Here is a 20,129-nt window from a genome sequence, read left to right on the forward strand (position 1 = left end):
CCAAGTTTGTGTACTATAAACCAACCAATCTGCAATTCCAAACATCATTGAAACTTCTTAAGATATCTCCAATGTATAAGTAAAAAATTCTGAACAGTTCGAATGCAGTTTTTCTAAAAGCACAAATTGATTTAGCCATCTGGTCTCTTAACTCAAACTTCGAATATAAACCAGAGTGCATAACATCTTTATGAACCTTCTTTTGATGGTTCCAGCATGCTTGATACCATGTATTTACGATGATGAACGAAAGGCCCGGTCATGAGGATCGTTTTACTTCACGCTCTTTTAGGAATCGAAGGTAGACTATGATATTGTGGGGGGGATGGGGAGGGAAGACATTGCTTTGAACATGCATAGAATGAAATAGTTGGAATGACAAATCTTGCGTAAATGTTAAAATATATGGATGAAGTGAGGTATAATCGCGACCTAATGTTCATATGAATCAAACAAACGTCAATTCTATTGATTGTATGTTCATTTCTCGTCTAATCTTCTTTGCTGCGTCACTGTTAGTTATTATCCACAAAATTAATTCTAGTGTGCCTTATTTATGCTTTTTTCGGCATAACTTGAGATAGATGCACCTTCACATTGGCAATGGTCAAATTACTAACGGTATAAAGTTCAAACAGTCGGTGTGTTCTGTGCAATCAAATTAAAGCGGTTTCAGTAATTTTTCATTAATAATGAATGCACAAGATGGTTATTAAGGTTTGCTGCCAGCTCATAAGATTTGTTGCTTGATAATAAATCTGCTGATCTCTGTTAAATGAATGAATCAGATCACACATTTTCTCACACAAATTAAATGCTGTCTCTTTTTCTGAAAATTCGGTCTGATAAAACAAAGATGTCGCAAGAAGACCAAAAAGGCTTGGGAAGTAAACATTGAAAGATAGGGAGAAGATAAAAGTCGACTGCGTAACACCGTTTTAAGTGTGGAGAATTTTGGACGTCAATTTTGGTTCATACCGTAGCTTTGGTCTTTGCTTACCCAGAAGGAAAACATAAAGGTTTCAAAATAGACATGCAGGACACCTTGCTGTGGCCTCGAAGCATAATCAGTGCAGCCAATATGATATTAAATCTATTTCTTGTCTATGCTTTGCGGAAGGTCAACAAGTTCCACCTCAATTCGCATCGCTTTCTTCTTTTTCTAAGCTTGTCAGATGTATACATTGGAGTCTGTGGCCTAGCAATCACTGTGATGCAGCTCTGCAGCGCAACAAAAACAGCTATTCAGATACAATCTGCAATTCAGAGTGTATTCATTATAAGTTCTGCGTGCTACATAGTCGTTATTGGACTTGACAGGTTTATTAGGATGAAATACCTGAACAGGTGAGTTTCTAACGTAAATTTACTGCCATTTATAGGCATGAATTGTTTATTACCATTTTAAACATGTAACTTATCATTGAGTTCCTTAAAAACACATTGCATCCACGTATTCTCCTTAAACTAGAAGGATCGCATCTTTTAGTCTGCTCAGAAAGAGCGGAAATGCAAATGATGGAAATATCTCCAAATGTATTAGTCAGAAGCATAGTCTTACCTTCTTATGATTATCATATTTCAGGTACCAACTTATAATGACGCGGAGGAGGGCTACCATTCTTATTGTGCTTTCCCCGATTGTTGGCTTACAGGAAGCTGTCGTAAAGGTGTTTTCATGGAGGTTCGCAACCGTCTACGCTATACTAATGCTCTTCCTACACTTTCTTTATGCAGTCATGATCACTATAATGTTTCTGCTCTACATTTGTGCCTACATTTCAGTTAGAGCAAGGGTCGAGAGTCTAAATCTAAACAGTGGGCGTGACCCTGCTTCAAGGAAAAGATCGGATTCCGAATTCGCCAAAGGAATGATGCTTGTTCTCGCCTCTGTCTTTATTTGTTACGTTCCCCACATGACCTTAAGCATCGTGTACTTTATCAGTTACATCGCAAGATCTACGAAAGGGCCTGTTATTCTTAACTTGATAAAGTATTCTGGCATGGCAGTTCTTTTTAATTCGACGTCTAATGCAATTATTCTTACTTTTTTCAATAAGGATATAAGGGCATGCATTGCACGTTTCTGTAAACTAAAAGGCTGGCAAAATGTTGCATAGGTTATTTATATATATAAATTTATATGTATAAAGATAAATATATAAAAATGTGGCACCGTAGTATTATCATGTTTCTTACTCTTATGAATCATGAATATATGCCTGTTAATTTTAAAAAGTAATTATTCTTTCTGATATAAAATAAATTATTGAAGATTTGTACTTTCTATCGCAGAATGCTTTTACAGATAAACTATCACGTTTAGGCCTTAACAGGGCCGTGAATCCCGGGGGAGGGGACGGGGGGGACTGGACCACCCCAAAAATCTGGAGCTAAACGATTTTTTTGAAAATTATCGTCATTTGCTTTTAAAGAAAGGAGTCCCTGGGAGCTGGATTAGAACCTAACAAAGTTTTGCTGAGTTATTGCAACATACCTCAGCCACTATGTCATGGTGTCAAGCGCAAGTTGACTATTGTAGATAGCTGTTATTTATGTTTGCAGAGTGGTGGCGAGTTGGCAACGATGCCCATGGAAAAGATTAGCCACAAATATCCTATCCACCGGTCTCCCCTTGAATAAATTTCAAAAAGCATGTAAGAAAAGAATCGTTTAAGTCACCATAAATTTCGACAAACCCATATTACACATATTTTCATACACGCCTTTTTATAAAAATTCTAACTCAAAACTTAGGTCCCAAAGTTCCTAATTTCTGAACCACTATATTAGTCAAATTGCGGTACCAAGACCCCCATAATAGCTCTTTATTTTAAACTGCACAGGAACAAGGAACAAGGCCAAAAGACAAAGAGGGCAAGGAGTAAAATTAATTTGCGTAATTTACGCTAATTCTAAATCTGTGTACCAGTATCACGTCAACAAAGAAGTACTTTTGCATTTAATATAGAGAGAAGCAATGACTAAACTCTTTAATATTAGAATGCAATATATATGAAATATGTGAAAAATATGAAATATATGAAATATATAAAATGTATGAAATATATGAAATATATGGAATATATGAAATATATGAAAATATGAAAATATGAAATATATGAAATATATGAAATATATGATATATATGAAATATATAAAATGTATGAAATATATGAAATATATGAAATGTATGAAATGTATGAAATGTATGAAATATATGAAATATATGAAAAATATGATATATATAAAATATATAAAATGTATGAAATATATGGAATATATGAAATATATGAAATATATGAATTATTTGAAATATATGAAATATATGAAATATATAAAAAATATGATATATATGAAATATATAAAATGTATGAAATATATGGAATATATGAAATATATGAAATATATGAATTATTTGAAATATATGAAATATATGAAATATAAAAAATAGCACAACCCGTGTTTCAAACGCATTGAATTACAAAGAACTAGCGACTCCCCACACTCTGGGTGAAAGCTTGATCATGTTAGAGACTTGAACCCAACACCCATTGATGTGTTGTCCGCGACTACTGAACCACATCTGTTGAAAATGCAAAACTTTTTAATAATGTGTTTTCAAAATCTGAAGCTATATTACCAAAATTTCCAAATTAAAACCTATTTAAAATATTTGAGAAAAAATCATCATATCTACGGATAAAAAGTAAATATTTATGCTATAAACTGGATTTTTGAAAGATTTCTACATAAACAACATCGAACCTGAAGAATCTTCAAATCATTATTGAATGGTGCAAGCAAAGTTGACAAAAACCATTAAAACTTGGTTCTAGATGAAGCATGATATAAACATTTTAATTAATAGTCATCTTGCGATTCAAAAACAGCGAGTAATGTTCGTAACTATTCCAAGAGTATTCAGGAGATAAATTACAAAAAACGACAGCACGACTTCAGAGCTGTATAGAGGTACTGCCTCTCTTAGCAATCCCTTAACTCAATTAATCAACTTTAACAAAATTCAACTGAGGAGAAAACGATCACTGCAGTCCTCGATCCCGAGATGCTGGTGTACATCGGACTTGCCATTTCTATTGACATATCCAATTTGGTACTCAACTTCTTCGTCGCATATTCATTGAAGAAACTCAACAAGCTCAAAGTGATCTCTTATTGGTTTATCTTCTGGCTGAGTATATCAGATCTTTTTCTGGGTATATCAGGGCTTTTTTTACCACGTTGCAGTCGTATCGGACATGAAGTTCAGAATTCAAAGCATGGCACGCAAAATTCTGTTTTTCTTTATAGGCAGCTCTGGGTTTCTAACAACAACCATTGCAGTGGATCGGTGCTTCCATATGAAGTTGCTGAACAAATATTCGATATTGATGACAAAGCGAACATGTTACTGTGTATTGTTTTTCAACATGGTCCTCTCGTTTTCTTCTAGAGCTTTAGATTCTGTCCTTCCTATTTCATGTTTTTCAATTTACTTAGGTGCAACCCTGCTCTCTCTGGTGCTTTACATATGGACTTATGTCACAGTGAAAAACAGAGTTTTCAAAGTTGATGCCCGATCAGAACTTAAACTGAGTGACCGTGATCCACGTTCCTGTTCTGCGCAATCAAATCGTACAAATACAGTTTTGAAAGAAAATGCAAGGATTAACGAAAATGAGGCAACTAAAGCTTTTGTTATACCTTGCAAGGAGAAATTGAATCTTGCACCTCCGCATAAAAACATCAATAAAGAGAAAGAGATTTTTTGCAGGGAAGCCAAAAAGGAAGACGATAACGAAGCATGCAATGTCATTCGCTCTTTAGCCGATAAAGTGGTCAATAAAAACACCAATAGGAGAAAGAAGAGTGACGGCGAAAAAGAAGACCAGAAAACGAACTTGGAAAAGCCATTTTTTGCATCGTGTTTTCTTTCATTGCTTTCTACATACCAACAAGTATTTTATACTTGTGGAACAGTTTGTTGCCTACTGAACTATCATCATCAACAATGCAGTATGTAAGATTGTTGTTACACTGTAACTCTCCATGTAATGCTATCATCCTGCTGAGCTTTACCAGGGATTTGAGGTCGCTACTTCCTCGACTGTAGTATCGCAATATTTGCCACCTTTTCTTTCATTTGCTTCCACATAAATGAAATGTTTGATAGTTTAACCTTAGTAAGATGACGCAGTTAGTAGAGAAATGTTTAACTATATCTATAGCTAGAGAGAAGTGTAAACATGTCTTGTAAGTGGCATAATGTTTTTCACTTAGTAACTGGTTTCTATGGCTGGATGTGGCAAGACTCCTTTTTAATTAAGTCATACGATATCTTTAAAACAATATTACATTGGTTGATGTGCAAATAAACAACATATATGATCATTTAAAGCAATGTATATAAAACATAATTGCATATAAAGATATTACATTGCAATTCACATTTCAACTTAGTCGACACCTGATCTGCTGTGATGTTGTAAAAAAGGTTTTAAAGAATATGACATAAAGCGACACTAGATTGAGGATGATCGAAGTGGTCAATATATGAAAGATTTTTGCAGTTTATGTTGGCACTTTTAGTTTACCAAAATCTAGGAATCTCCAAGAATTTGTTACTTGAGTCCAAGATCTAGAGTTTTATATAGGTTGGGTTGAGCGACTTGTATCGATGCACCAACGGCCAATTGTCGATTCCTTGTCGCTTCCTATCATGAGAAAATGCAGCATTAAGATCTGACTTGATGATGGGTGTCTTTTGAGAGAGCTATTTTAATGAATTAATGGTCTTCATTTGTTGATGCTTCTTCCCGAGTAGGAAATCAAGTTGAATAAAAAATAGGGCAGTCATGGCACTGCTGAAATAAGCTTCAAGGTCAAAAAACAAGCATGGCATTAAAAAGGGATAAAGCGTGCGAAAGAAGTTAGTTTCAATAATAATCTCGCCAAATGCCGTTACTAAGCCAAAAAGAGGAGAAATTTTTCAACGACTATAATTATGATATAATCGCAATTTCAACTGCGATTAACAGGCAGCTGTTGCGTTTACAGCGTGCACAGCTCTTGATTTATGGCATTAAGCACTATATCGATATTCTAAGCTATTAAACAAGATTTATCGAACCGTGACGAATAATGCTCCCATACCGTATAGAAATTGGATTTTTGCAACCATGGGTTCTATAGGGGATAGTTTCACTATTCCCTACTTGATGCTATTAAAACCATGATAGATTACTGTAAGTTAGATTATGTAGTCTGCTTGCAGCCTCAATTTGTCTCAATTTGTTCAAGCCAACTGCTTTTAACATTTTGCAAGTTCTCGAAAATAGGGAAACCAGTCAAGTCAGAACGCAAACTACTGTTTTGTGGACACACAGTGGCTTTCTGTTTGGAGGAGGTTCACTAGAGGTTCATCATATTTCTTGAAATGTTTTATTGAAATCAACTGAACAAGCAATTGGCCTGTATTCGCAAGAACATGTAAAAATCCAAAGAGCAGTTGGTTTTTGGTAATTAATAGAATATATGAAAAAGGTGCATTTGCTGTTTCTTCCGTACGTTTTTTATCGATAAGTGTCATCAGGACAATTGCGGGCTATGCAAACGCTTTGAACAGCGGTAGCAAAGCCAAACACAAAGCAAATATGCGTTGTTTTTCAATACTAAAGCTAAAGCTTAATGCAAATATCTATATATTCAATTTCTATTTGTAGGGGAAAAGTTCCATTAGAAACATCATACTTATAGAATTCGGTAGTTTTTTAATTAAACATTCAAAAATCATTGCATACCTGCTTTTGGAGGAAGGAAAATACCACATCTTTAATATAAAAACAAATAAGAAAATTCGCTTCTCTTGTAAAAGAGACTACTCTTTTCGGCTTTCAATTAAACACAAGTATGCTAACTTCTTCATCAAATTGATTATATCAAAAAAGCGTCTTGTTAAACTCATGTCAAGAAAAAGCGAATTGGGTGTAGGAAAAATTGGATACAAGCATTAGTATTTACCTCTGTAGAATTGCTCTGAAAGTTCTGGAACTACCAAACAAGATTATGTCTTGCAGTTAACCGGTGAGTGGCTTTTTAGATACAACCAAGCAAAACAGATCAATCTCCAAACCAAAGATGGCGCTGTACACCGGTCTCGCAATTATGATTGACATCTCAAATGTGGTTGTCAACTTCTGTCTTGCATTTGTACTGAAGAAGCTCGACAAACTCAGAATCGCCTCTTATTGGTTTATTTTCTGGCTGAGTTTGTCAGATTTTTCTGTGGGCATGACAGGGTTATACTACGACATTAGAATTCCTGTAAAGACTGTACATGAAAGAAATTACTCAGAATATAAAGCTATGTTTTTCTTCCTTCAAATGTCTGGTTTTCTTACAACAACCATAGCGGTAGATAGATGCTTTCATATGAAGATGCTGAACAAGTATTCGATTTTTATGACAAGAAGAAAATGTTACAGTATACTGCTTTTCAACATCCTACTTTCTGCTAGCTTCAGTGCGATGTTTCTTCTCTATCCGCCATTTTTCGTCTCAATCTATCTAGGTGCAGTTCTTCTTTCTTTGATACTTTACATATGGACATATACTATTGTGAAAAACAGAGTTTTTAAAGCTGATGCAAAATCAGAACATAATTGGGAAAATGGTCAGAATTATCGGTCTTCGCGTTGCTGTATAGAGAAGTTTAATCCTAACAATGTAACTGCGAAGGAAAATTTTATTGGTTCCAATCAAGCAGCCAAACTTCAAGATACTCAAAGCAATGACGATGAGTGTAAAGTTACACCTTTGCAAAGTGACAACCTTGAAAGAAAATCTACTGCTAGCACGGAGGCGAAAAAGTCAGAAGATAACGAAACAGACATTGTAAATCATTCTACAGCAAATAAAGTTATGAGTAAAATCACCTGCCCTGGAGAAAGAAATAGAGACGAACGAAGAAGACCAGAAAATGAGCTTGGAAAAGCCATTATTTGCCTTCTCTGTGGTTACAGTGTCTTTTATATACCAATGTGTATTATAAATTTGTATAATTATTGGTCGCCTGGTGCATTTTCATTGTCAACATTGGTACATTTGAGACTGCTACTAAATTGCAACTGTTCGTTTAATGCTATCATATTGCTAAGCTTTAGTACAGAGTTGAGAAACTATTTGAAAACACAGCTCACTCAATCGATTACCTATGTTGATAATTTGATATTTCCTTAAACCCTTAAACCCTACTTAAAGACACTATATCCCGGCTCTTTTTTTCCCATTGGTTAGACTATACAATCTACCTATTGTTATGGAACCAATCGGCTAACCCTCCATGTTTTCTCGATTGTAAGCACGCTTATTACCAACTCTGAATGGTTGTCGGACGGGATATAGTGCCTCTGGAATTATTAGCCTGCATTTTGTATTTGTCTTTAATTTAAAGATGTTCAAAATAGTATGTTATTGAGCATATTTGGTTATCTTTAACTGAAAGATCAAAGCAAACTTTGGCAACATGTGCTGGGTTGACTTTTAAAAGTATTGCATCATAACTACACACAAAGTCAATGTTATTGCTTGCACATCGATTAATACCATGTGGTAGAAAACACTTGTGCCACTGATTGGGACAAACCAATCTCTAATAAAAAGACGAATAAAACTTCGAGAAAATGGAGTCAAGAGAAGATTGAGAACGAAACTCCAGTTTATTTGATGCAAATATGGAATATGATAGTTTTGATTAAGTGCTTCAAGCAGGCACAAGACAAAGATTTTGCCTCTGCCCTAAGGCGCATGCCCATTTAATGCACTTTCTCATTGGTTCAAACAAATGGATAGAACAATAGTCGAGAACAATAGTAACTAAGACTCGTCTCCCGAACAAGTATCTGAAAGCTTTTAACTGAGAAAATACTTTAACATTATATTTTCAAAGGGAGTACTTGAAAATAATTCGATATCGATCTTGTGTTATATTATTGGGTCTTAAAAATAATTAGCAAGTTTTGTGATTCAAGTCTTGCGTGATCGTGTCCTCTTTTGATTCAATTCCTTTTTGATTATCAGACGTGAAAAATTGAAATTTGTTTAATGAACGCACATAAGACCGAAAAAGAAAATCCAATACTACTATTTTTTAGGAAATCTGCTCATGAAACAAAAAACTTCTACTATTTACAATCTTACTTCATTTTCGAATTTTTCAAAAAAATTTTTTCCTGTTATTTCTTTGACCAATGATAACATGATGAGCCAAAATAATTTTGCTGAACGTCACTTGTCTCATTCCACTAGCAGTGGCGGATCCAGCCAAAAGTCTGACTACCGCCGAAATGAGATAGAGGATCGACTACACCCTTTATACCACACCCATTTCCTGGTCACACCCTGTTTTCTAAAATGATTATTATTTACTGTAATTTCGTATGTAGACCATTTTCAAGACATGAGCCGTGCTTTAGTGAAGGTGCAAGTATCCTAACAACAACCTTCAGAAGCAACAAATAATCTTATTCAATATTCTGAGGATGGATATTCTAAAAATATTTAACGCATTTAGCCGAGGAACACCATAGAATAAGAAAAAAAGATACATTTGGCAGAGTTTTGAAATGTCGCCTAAAACTCGCATTAAAGGCATTTGACATGCATAAGTACAGCGAATCCAAAAATAACTCGATCAGAGCACGCGCGTTTGAAAGGAATTTGAAACTACTCACGTGAAACCACCCTAGCGTCTCGCCGATTGGCAGAAAGGCGGAAATTGTTCACATGTTTTTCTCTGAGCGTAATTCAATTGGTCAACACATGAGGGTCAAGTGGCTGTAAGCGCTGTGTCGAATGCCTTTAAGTCGCACAATTACTTATGAAAATCAGACCTGTTGGAAATTATAAGTTTAAAGACTCATTGATAACAATGGGCCTTTGCGAGCGTGGCGACGATCCAAACAATGGCAGTAAACTTCTACGGATTAACCAAAATTGATTTCAGACTGTCTAAAAATGCATTATGGGATGCTTGCGAAGCGCAATGGCTCATTGTTAGCAATGACTCTTTAAAAAGCCAGATAAAATTTGCAATTTTTGAGAGCAACTTTTGTTAAACAAAGAATAATATTCTTGGCGAGCTTTGTGGGCCTGACTTTTAGTCCTGGTGTCTTTTTAAATTTTAGAATATTTGAGTCTTAATATTCTTATAAAATATATTCCTACCAATATTTATGTATTGTACGAAGTAATGGTTATTTCTGTCTCTGTGTCAAGATTAAAAAGGATTAAAAGTATTTCTGTCTCTGTGGCAATTCCAGGCATGTTTCTAGGAAGGAATGCTTGGTTTGCAGCGATATCAAATATTTTCAATTTTTAACTTTGGTTTATTTAATGTAGTAGGATAAACATGAAAATGATCCTTGTTTTTATAATTTTTTTAATAATCTGACTACCTCTCGCGCGGTAATGGCGGTAGTCTGTTTTCGCCACTGACTAGGAAGTTATGCTAACTTGACAAAATCAAACTCTTAAAATGGTCCCGTTCTTTTTACAATTGGCAAAAACAAAGAAATACAAATATATGAAAATGTTTAGTTAGAGAGAGATTTGATTGTCAGAGATAGCCTTACTTGTTGTATCTGCTGTTCAAATAAATTGGTGGAAAGTAATACGAAGCAGTGATTAGTGCTGTGTATATGTAGCCTGTGCTCCAGACCACAGGCTATGTATATGTGGTATGATTGTCGTGAATATCCACTGATTGTCGCAATTGTTGTTAGTGTTATAGTTTTGAATTCATAATACTCTTCTTGATTACTTCTTGGTTGGAAAACGGAAGAGCAACCACCTAGATTTACCAAAAGGCATTCCTTGCTACTGAATGATCTCTGATTTAACCCAACTATTGTATTTATTAAGATATTTTAAATTCATATAGTTCTATTTTTGCAAATGGAGTCTTCTTCGGTTCAAATTGTGTAAAGGTGGTTATTTTACGCAATATGTGTAAAGGTGGTTATTTATGAACTTTTAATAAGGCCTTTTAATGCTTAAGCACATGAAAAAATATATTTATCTTGTCCCTTTAAGCAGGAATTTTAATTAACCATACCTTTTAAAGTGCAAACCTGCCTTTGGTTACTGTTGACCATCATTCTAGTTTGTAGATAATTGACGTAGTAAGGCATGTTGCACGTCGGTAAATAATGAGCAAAAACTTATACAATTTTATAACGACGTTGTACACGAAATAAAGATAAGTACGACGTTTCAAGCTTAAACGTTTAAGAGTTGTGCTCTAAACGTCGAACTTATTTTTCATTTGTGTACGAAGTCGTTATTAAATTGTATCTATTTTTGCTCATTATTCTAGTTTTTAATTTATTCAATGCAAACGTTGATATAATGTTAATACAACGCCTATCAAAAATTGATATTATCTTTCTTTAATAGCAAAAATTGATATTATCACTCGTCATTTGATATTATTTATCATACGCAGAACCGTACGAAAAATTGTGAGGCCTTGGGTCCAGAATATAATAGTACCCCCGTGTGGATACCCATAACACCATCGTTAACATTTTTTGTAGAAAAAGAATAAAAACGAGTGGACTGTATTAACATTATATATTGAGACTAAATAAGTAAACTGTTTTCAACACGAAATTTCAACAACTATATTATATATTAATGCCCAGTTGTATGCTTCTTTTATTTCTTTGAAGAAGCAAGGAACCCTTCTCTAAGAGAATGCTCTTGGCGTCAGATCAACATTTTTAGCCACTAGACAACCCGAATAGGGTTGTTCTTCAGAAGTAATGTTTGTACCTTGCCTTTCTTTCAATTTCGCTTTTTTATCGTAACAACTAACTGGCCCTGTAATACTACAGCGATGTGTGCAAGCTGAGAAGAAGCTTACTTTCTCTACCTTTGTTAGTGAATAGAAGATGCCAACAAATTGCAGGCAGCATTCATTTGCTGGGATAGCAATCAAATTCAGAAAATGAGTGGCACGTTAGGGGTTAGGGTGCACCCCTAATAAATTTCCTGGAAAAATTAGACAAATAGAAATATGGTTGTCCTGAAGTAATAAAGTAATGTAATAATGCTTTCAGATGGGCCAGAAGTAAAATTGACATGTTCAAGATTGAATTTTGATCCTTTATCTTATAAATCTATCGCAATTTTACCACTCCAAAAAAGTTTGGGGTCGATTTAAATGCCAAGTGTGCATTGTGGTTAATGCGTCACAGTAAGTATGCGATCCCAAGCAAAGTTTAAACACGTCGCTTCTCACGAAATTTGCAAAATAATAGAAAGTTCCTTTATTGTAAAAAGAGCCTGCAAATTTCATTAAAAAGTGTTTGATATAATATAATCTGTTTGGATAAAAAGAAAATGGCAAATATTTAAAGGGCCATCTTTAATTTTGAGGATATTTGCTCATAAGATTTTAAAAAGTGACCACAAGTAATTCATTCGAATAAATTTCAAGATAAAACAACGATTTCGCCTTCTACTATGAAAGTTTTGTTTGAACAATTTCTCAAACAAAAAAAACAGAAAAGCAGGCATTCTTGGGTGGAAAAATAAACAAATTTTCAATAGAGAAAATTCATTTTAATCAATCAAATTAGGTCGAAGCTATTGCAAGTATGCTATAAATTACCACGTTTTAATATAAGCTGCGGCATGCACTTTAGCTGTTATTTGCAAGGGGGAAAGAATCATTCAAGACGTCTTTGGAAGTACCTTACTCTTCCTTGAAAAGCTTGATGGCAAATTACAAGACGGAACAACGGCTATTCCTTGTCCTTGCAATTTCAATTGACGTTTCTAATATGCTGCTCAACACATTGCTGGCATATTCGTTAAAAAAGCTTGGGAAACTGAGAATAGTCTCTTACTGGTTAATCTTTTGGCTGAGTGTTTCAGATTTCATTGTTGGTATGACAGGCCTGGTTTGTCGCATTGCAACGTTAGTTATCACCGCCCCTGAGATTTTATCAGCCGTATGTTTAACCCAATATGTTTTTATGCAATTCTCTGTTTCTCTCACAATGTTTGTTGCCATAGACCGATGCATCCATATGAAGTTACTGAACAAGTATACGATTTTCATGACTAGGCGAAAGAGTAACGTTGCATTGGTTTGTACTGCCGTTTTGTCAGTTTGCTTTTTGGTACTTTATTACAATATTCCACTGGTGGCAAGCATATCCTTTTACATAGCTGGAGTTCCAGCTTTCTTTATCGCCTATATTTTAGCATATTTTTCAGTACGAAAAGGAGCTTTTATAGATAGAACAGTTTCAGTATCGAGAGAAAGACGAGCTGAAGTTGCGCCAAGGATCTCGACTTGCATTAAAGATAGTAGTGGCAATATCGAACATGAAGGTGATGGAAAGCAAGTTAATGAATCGAATGTTATTCTTGTCAACAATTTCAGAATAGAACAAGATTGCAAAGATACTCTCCAGCAGTTGGATATAGCTCCAGCAACAGACAGCTCAGGCCACGCTGTACGCATTATAAAAAGTCAGGATTTCCGAAAATTTGCTTCTTTCGAGCATAGCAAACCAATAAGAAGACAGAGACCAGAAAAAGAATTTGGCAAAGCAGTGTTTTGCATTCTTGCCTCCTTCTCTATTTGCTACATCCCAATTAATGTGGCAAAGTTTGTTGACGGTCTGTCGAAAGGAAGTTCCTTATCTCCATCCATCATGCAATATATTACCTTGCTGCCATTCTGTAACTCCTTCTTCAACGCCATAATTTTGATGAGCTTCAGTAGAGAGATTAGAAAATTTGTAAAAGCACTGGCAAGTAGATGCATCAATAATGCTGTTACAGGCATGTCCTGCACTGTTTGCAGTATAAGCAAAACATGAAAATGTATTCGGCAATTAATACGTAATTTGATGACTTTGCTTGACAAAGAATTTGCATCGAATCTCGTATGCATCTTGGCAAGGTACTTTACATGCTCGTTTACAACAATCCAAACCGTTGTTTGGCTATTTCGGCTTACAAGAAGATTGGAATTCGACAAGATTTTGAATGATTGATTGTCCGTTCCTATACGTTTGAAAAAACTACTTTTTAATCTGTACACTGAGTTGTTGATATAAATCAACTTCTCTACTTACTATTCATTGAGTTTTCTTTAAAATGTTGTTCATTTTTTATTATTTTTGTTGAACACTAGTGGGGGAGGGGAGGGGGGGGGGGGACTTTGTTGATGTGTTATAAAATAGTGATATTTTTTCACCTATTAAAATTCTCCATACAAGTGGGTATTAAAAGGCCTTGTCATTATTCGCAATGTTTGTTTTCATGAAAATCAATGTAATTAAAAGGTGCTGGCTGTAAAATGTGATTGCTCATTATATACGATAATCACTGCAGGAGGCAAATGATAATTACAGTAAGCAAAAGCAAATCAAACAATTGTCTCTTTCAGTTTGTTTTATACATAAAGGCACAAAATAAAAGTAACATAAAAGATACTCGTTCTTGCTATGGACAAAAAAGTCAGTTTTGTATGAGACGCCATTGGTTTTTTTAAAGTTTATCATCGAATTCCGAAAAATAACTGTTTCTTGACATTCTTTCTTGCAAACTCCCCTGCAATTTTTTCGATTTCAATTCCATCAATTTTCTCTTTGTGCATCCTTGGTTCACGACACTGGCTGAACGTATCCAAGATTTGAGTCTTCTCATTGCACTGAATTTTCTTTCTGCAGAGGCTGAGGACAGAGGGATGGTCATGTACAGGCGAATCAGATTGGCAAGTGCTGGCATGCATTCTTTTCTCGCCGGTTGTGCATTCATATTTTCGGCAACTGTTCTCACTTAAGTTACCATCTGATCTTATTAGGGAATTGTCCACGAAATTGCAAGTTTTAACAATCTTTGCGTAGTACAAAAACTAAAACTGGCTTTGAAAAAAGCAAACGTTTTAAGTCATACTCAAGCATTTCGGCTGATGTAAAATTTTATTCTCAAAAGGGCCCGGTTTATCTAAAACTACCATTGATCGGTAATATTTCCTTGCGATTTGTAAGTCAGATCAAACAGGCCATTGCAAAATCTTGCTTTGGTGTCAATCCGCGTATTGTTTACAATACTTAAAAGGCCCTTCTATCCATTCAAAAGGATCGCGGTCCTACCACCCAAAAGTCATCAGTTATCTATAAGTTTGCGTGCCAGTGTGATTCTGGCTACGTGTGATGCAAAACCCAAAGATTAGGGGATAGAATATAACAGCATGTCTAGAAATCTAATCTCGGAGTCTAGAACCTAGCAGACAACTGCCGGTATATCCAGGGCCACCAAATATCCAACTAAAGTTTTGTGTTTGGTGATCCTGGAGGTACTGAAAGCCCCTGTGAGCAGAGTGGCCGAGAGGGGAGACAAGGGGGGCAAAGTGCCTCAAGGCCCTGAGGTCTAGGGGGCCTCATAAAGTAATGAATTCCATTTTTTCAGATTGAAAGTTATAAAACGTTGCAAAAGTATGCCTATAAGTAGTAAAAGATTCTATTCGATTGCAAGAAATGACTGCAAGAAATATTCTGAAATGGATTTGAAGATAATCTAAAGGGTGTGGTTGCAAAAAATTCTGCTTGCTCCGCTCGCAGGGGGCCTCGTCTTTCGGTTTTGCCTAAAGGTCTCCGAAACCTTTCGGCGGCCCTGCCTGTAAGATCTGCTCTTACAAACTAATATTCTATATATATATATACGTGCTAATCTGTTTGAATAAGTGAGGGCATCTCATTGTTCGAAAATTGACTTCTAGAGTAAAATCAAAGAGAGTAACCTCAGTTACTCAGGTAAAGAAAATAACAACGCGAAAATCGAAGAGATGATTGACTGACGAGAACATACTCTTTGATAAATAAAAACAACTGCGTCAAAATTGGTCAAAATGCCAAACCCAAAAATTTATTTATTTTAGTCCACGCCCTATTTTGTCGGAAAATTGGTGACTGGCACTCCGGTAAGTGAAAGTGTTTAGCAACGGCTCTGCTAAAAATACAACTAAAACATTCGATTGTGCTATCGGGCAGCATTTGCTGGAAAACCCAGATTGTGCAAAAAAACAATAATGGCGAGATGTTTCGGATTACTGGGAGAGTCCAATCTTCCTTCCACCTAGCAGTTTTGGAATCTATTGACATAAGCACGAAAAAACCGCTATTGTGTAGACAGAAGGAGATCGTTTTAACCCTAGGTCTCCTGATTGGGTAACCTCAACAGTCACGTGCTTGCGTTTCGGATTGGCCTATTTCGATCCACAACTTGGTTGATGTTCTGACTTTTTTTACTCTGAAGAGTGTCCGAAGAAAAGCTTATGACTCAAAATTTTCGCTTTTTTAAAAGTCATTATTATACATTCTCGAAAGAAGATAGGCTTTATCCAAATTTTTGCAAGAAATAATGCATCTAAACTAGCAAAGCGAGTGGTTTTTGCATTAATAATGAAGATCTACTCTCGATTAGTTTGTGTTTGCAAAGTAAAAAAGTAAGTGGGTTTATATTTTCTATCGTGTTCTTCCGGATCCTTATTCTGACGTATTATAATCTGAGGAGTGTAAGACGAAAAAGCTCTTAGTATTTTGTGAAATGTTTGCTTTTTTCAAAGAAATTTTCAAGTTCTGCACCGCCAGTAAATTGTTCACTCATTTTTCTCTGTAGCCCAGAGGAATTGGCATATGGATATGCTTAAGTAATCAAGTAATGTAATAATGGCTTCAGATTGGTCAGAAGTAAAATGAATATGTCCAAGATTGAATTTGTATTATCTTTTTTACAAATCTTTTACGATCCAAATATTGAAATAAGATTGGGGCCCCACTAAATGCCAACTGTTCATTGTCGTTAATGCGGTACAGTAAGAACGCGATTCCAAGCAAAGTTTTAAAATGTCACTTTCGTGAAATTTGCAAAAAAAAGGAGAGTTAATTAATTGTAAAAAAACCTGCATATACTTTGTGTTAATAAAGGGAACTTCAAACAAATAGCTAAAATGCTTCGCTTTTACAAGTCGAAAGCAAATATTTTAATTGCTATCCTTAAGTTTGTGGAAATTTGCTCAAAAAAGTCTAAAAGGTGATCACCAGTAATTGATGTGAATATATTTCAAAGCAAATCATCAATTTCGCTTTCTTCTGTGAAAGATCTGTTTGAATGATTTTTCAAGCAAAATACAGAAAAGTGGGTATTCTTGGATTGAAAAATAATCACATTCTTCAATAGAGAGAAATCGTTCAGACCAGTTAAAACAGATGAAAGCCATCGCCTGTACGCTTTCACCTAATACGTTTTGACCTAAGCTGCGGCATGCACTTAAGCTGTTATTTGCAAAGAGAAAAGGATCTTTGAAGACGCATTTGGAAGCATTTCACTCTACTTTGAAAGGCTTGATGGCAACTTTCAAGCCGCAGCTACTATTCCATACACTTGCAATTACAACTCATATTTCTAATATGCTGCTCAACACATTGCTGGCATATTCGTTAAAAAAGCTTGGGAAACTGAGAATAGTCTCTTACTGGTTAATCTTTTGGCTGAGTGTTTCAGATTTTCTTCTTGGTATGACAGGCCTGGTTTGTCGCATTGCAACGTTAGTTATCACCGCCCCTGAGATTTTATCAGCCGTATGTTTAACCCAATATGTTTTTATGCAATTCTCTGTTTCTCTCACAATGTTTGTTGCCATAGACCGATGCATCCATATGAAGTTACTGAACAAGTATACGATTTTCATGACTAGGCGAAAGAGTAACGTTGCATTGGTTTGTACTGCCGTTTTGTCAGTTTGCTTTTTAGTACTTTATTACAATATTCCACTGGTGGCAAGCATATCCTTTTACATAGCTGGAGTTCCAGTTATCTTTATCGCCTATATTTTAGCATATTTTTCAGTACGAAAAGGAGCTTTTAAAGATAGAACAGTTTCAGTATCGAGAGAAAGACGAGCTGAAGTTGCGACAAGGATGTCGACTTGCATTAAAGATAGTAGTGGCAATATTGAAAATGAAGGTGATGAAAAGCAGGCTGGTGAATCAAATGTTATTCTTGTCAACAATACCAGAATAGGACAAGATTGCAAAGATACTCTCCAGCAGTTGGATATAGCTCCAGCAACAGACAGCTCAGGCCACGCTGTAAGCATTGTAAAAAGTCAGGATTTCCGAAAAATTGCCTCTTTCGAGCATAGCAAACCAATTACAAGACAGAGGCCAGAAAAAGAATTTGGCAAAGCAATGTTTTGTATTCTTGCCTCCTTCTCTATTTGCTACTTCCCAATTAATTTGGCAAAGTTTGTTGACGGTCTGTCGAAAGGAAGTTCATTATCTCCATCCATCATGCAATATATTACCTTGCTGCCATTCTGTAACTCCTTCTTCAACGCCATAATTTTGATGAGCTTCTGTAAAGAGATTAGAACATTTGTGAAAGCACTGGCAAGTAGATGCATCAATAACACAGGCATGTTCTGCACTGTTTGCTGTTTAAGCAAAGCATAAATATGTATTTGGCCACTAATGTGTAGTTGGGTTGCTTCGCTCGTCACAAATTTTGTATGGAATCTCGTCTACATATGGTATTGGTACTTTAAATGCTTTTTCATAAAAATTGGAATTATAACTTAATAAGGAGATTGGAATTCGACAAGATTTTGGAATGAACAGTAGTGAATTCGAAATAATTAGTTTTAAATCTCTACACTAAGTTATTGATATAAATCTATTTATTTTCTTGCTCTTTGTTGAGCTCATCTTAAACTGTTGCACCTTTCTTATTATTTGGTCCTTAAAAGGCACATTAGCAGATGGTTATTAAGGCGATGAAAAAGCGACCTCAACAGTTATGTGCACGCGTTTCTGATTGCCCTATTCCACTATTGGGTATATATATTTCCTAGCTTGGTGTTTTGACCTATGTTCTGACGTTTTATACTCTGAAGAGTGTCTGACGAAAAGTTTAGGCATGACTCAAAATGTTCGCTTTATTAAAAGTCATTATTATACATTCTTGGAAAAGGATTGGCTTCATCCAAATTTTTGCAAGAAATAATGCATCTAAAATAGCAACGCGAGTGGTTTTTGCATTGATAATGAAGATCTACTCTCAATCACAGATCTGCTGCCCATTAATTGAATCAAGGATAAATTGAGGGGGCGGGGTGATTTATAATTAGGTTGATATGGAAAAAGTTCATGTTCATGGATGATCAATAAAATGGATACTTAGCAGTAAAAGCTTGGGGTGATGCAGCCCCTGCAGCTCACCCACCCACCCCATATTGTCTTTGCATATTAATATGCTTTTTTTCTTATGCGACCTAGAATGTGTAGCTGGTCAGCTGGAGTGGGTCATTGTCCAGGGGGGGGGGGGGGGGGGTGCCAAGATCGGACGGTTCTTAAGGCACCCACAAGATTCAATCCACCCCTGCTCATACATCAAAATAACACCATCGTAAATACTTTTTTAAATAACACAGCAAGCGAGCAGTTTACGATAGCAAAGTAACAAAGTAAATGGGTTTATATTTTCTATCGTGTTCTTCCGGATCCTTATTCTGACGTTTCATTCTGACGAGAAGTGTCAGACGAAAAAGCTTTTAGTATTTTGTGAAATGTTTGCTTTTTCAATGAAATTTTGAAGTTCGGTACCGCCAAAAACTTCTGTTCTCTGCTGCCCAGTGTATTAGAGGAACTGACATATTAGATAAGACGTTGCAATGCATTTTTGCAGTCCAAGCTTCTTTACAACTTGCGAGGGGAGGGGGAGGTGATTTACAATTTGACTGCTTTTCAAAATTTCTTGGATTATAAATAAATTGGATACTTTGTAAAAAGTTTGGGATGCTGGAATAGGTAATAGTGTATAGGGGGCACCAAGATTGGTGGGTGCTCAGAGGAGGTGCGGGGAATCCATCTGCTTAAAATATAAAATTAACTGTAAAATATGCATTTATCACGACTGCAATCTCGGTGTTCCAACTACTTTGGCGGCCATTGTTGGAAATAGATTTTCCCAGTTGTGGATCGAAATAGGCCAGTCAGAAACGCAAGCACATGGCTGTTGAGGCATGACAATTTTTTGTGTGATTC

The 20,129-nt window shown here is 35.6% G+C and overlaps 1 protein-coding gene across 1 annotated transcript; it reads left to right on the forward strand.

Moving 5' to 3' along the window:
* Positions 1 to 325: 325 nt before the first annotated feature.
* On the forward strand, positions 326 to 2,993 carry LOC148958432 (uncharacterized). The gene is made up of 2 exons (XM_089112763.1): positions 326 to 1,347; positions 1,586 to 2,993. The coding sequence occupies exons 1-2, from the start codon at positions 1,034 to 1,036 to the stop codon at positions 2,118 to 2,120; spliced, it is 849 nt and encodes a 282-aa protein (XP_088968889.1). The 5' UTR covers positions 326 to 1,033; the 3' UTR covers positions 2,121 to 2,993.
* The last annotated feature ends 17,136 nt before the right edge of the window (positions 2,994 to 20,129 follow it).

This window comes from Rhopilema esculentum, chromosome 15 (genome assembly GCF_057945365.1).
Source record: "Rhopilema esculentum isolate cy_ngs chromosome 15, ASM5794536v1, whole genome shotgun sequence".
Lineage (NCBI taxonomy): Eukaryota > Metazoa > Cnidaria > Scyphozoa > Rhizostomeae > Rhizostomatidae > Rhopilema > Rhopilema esculentum.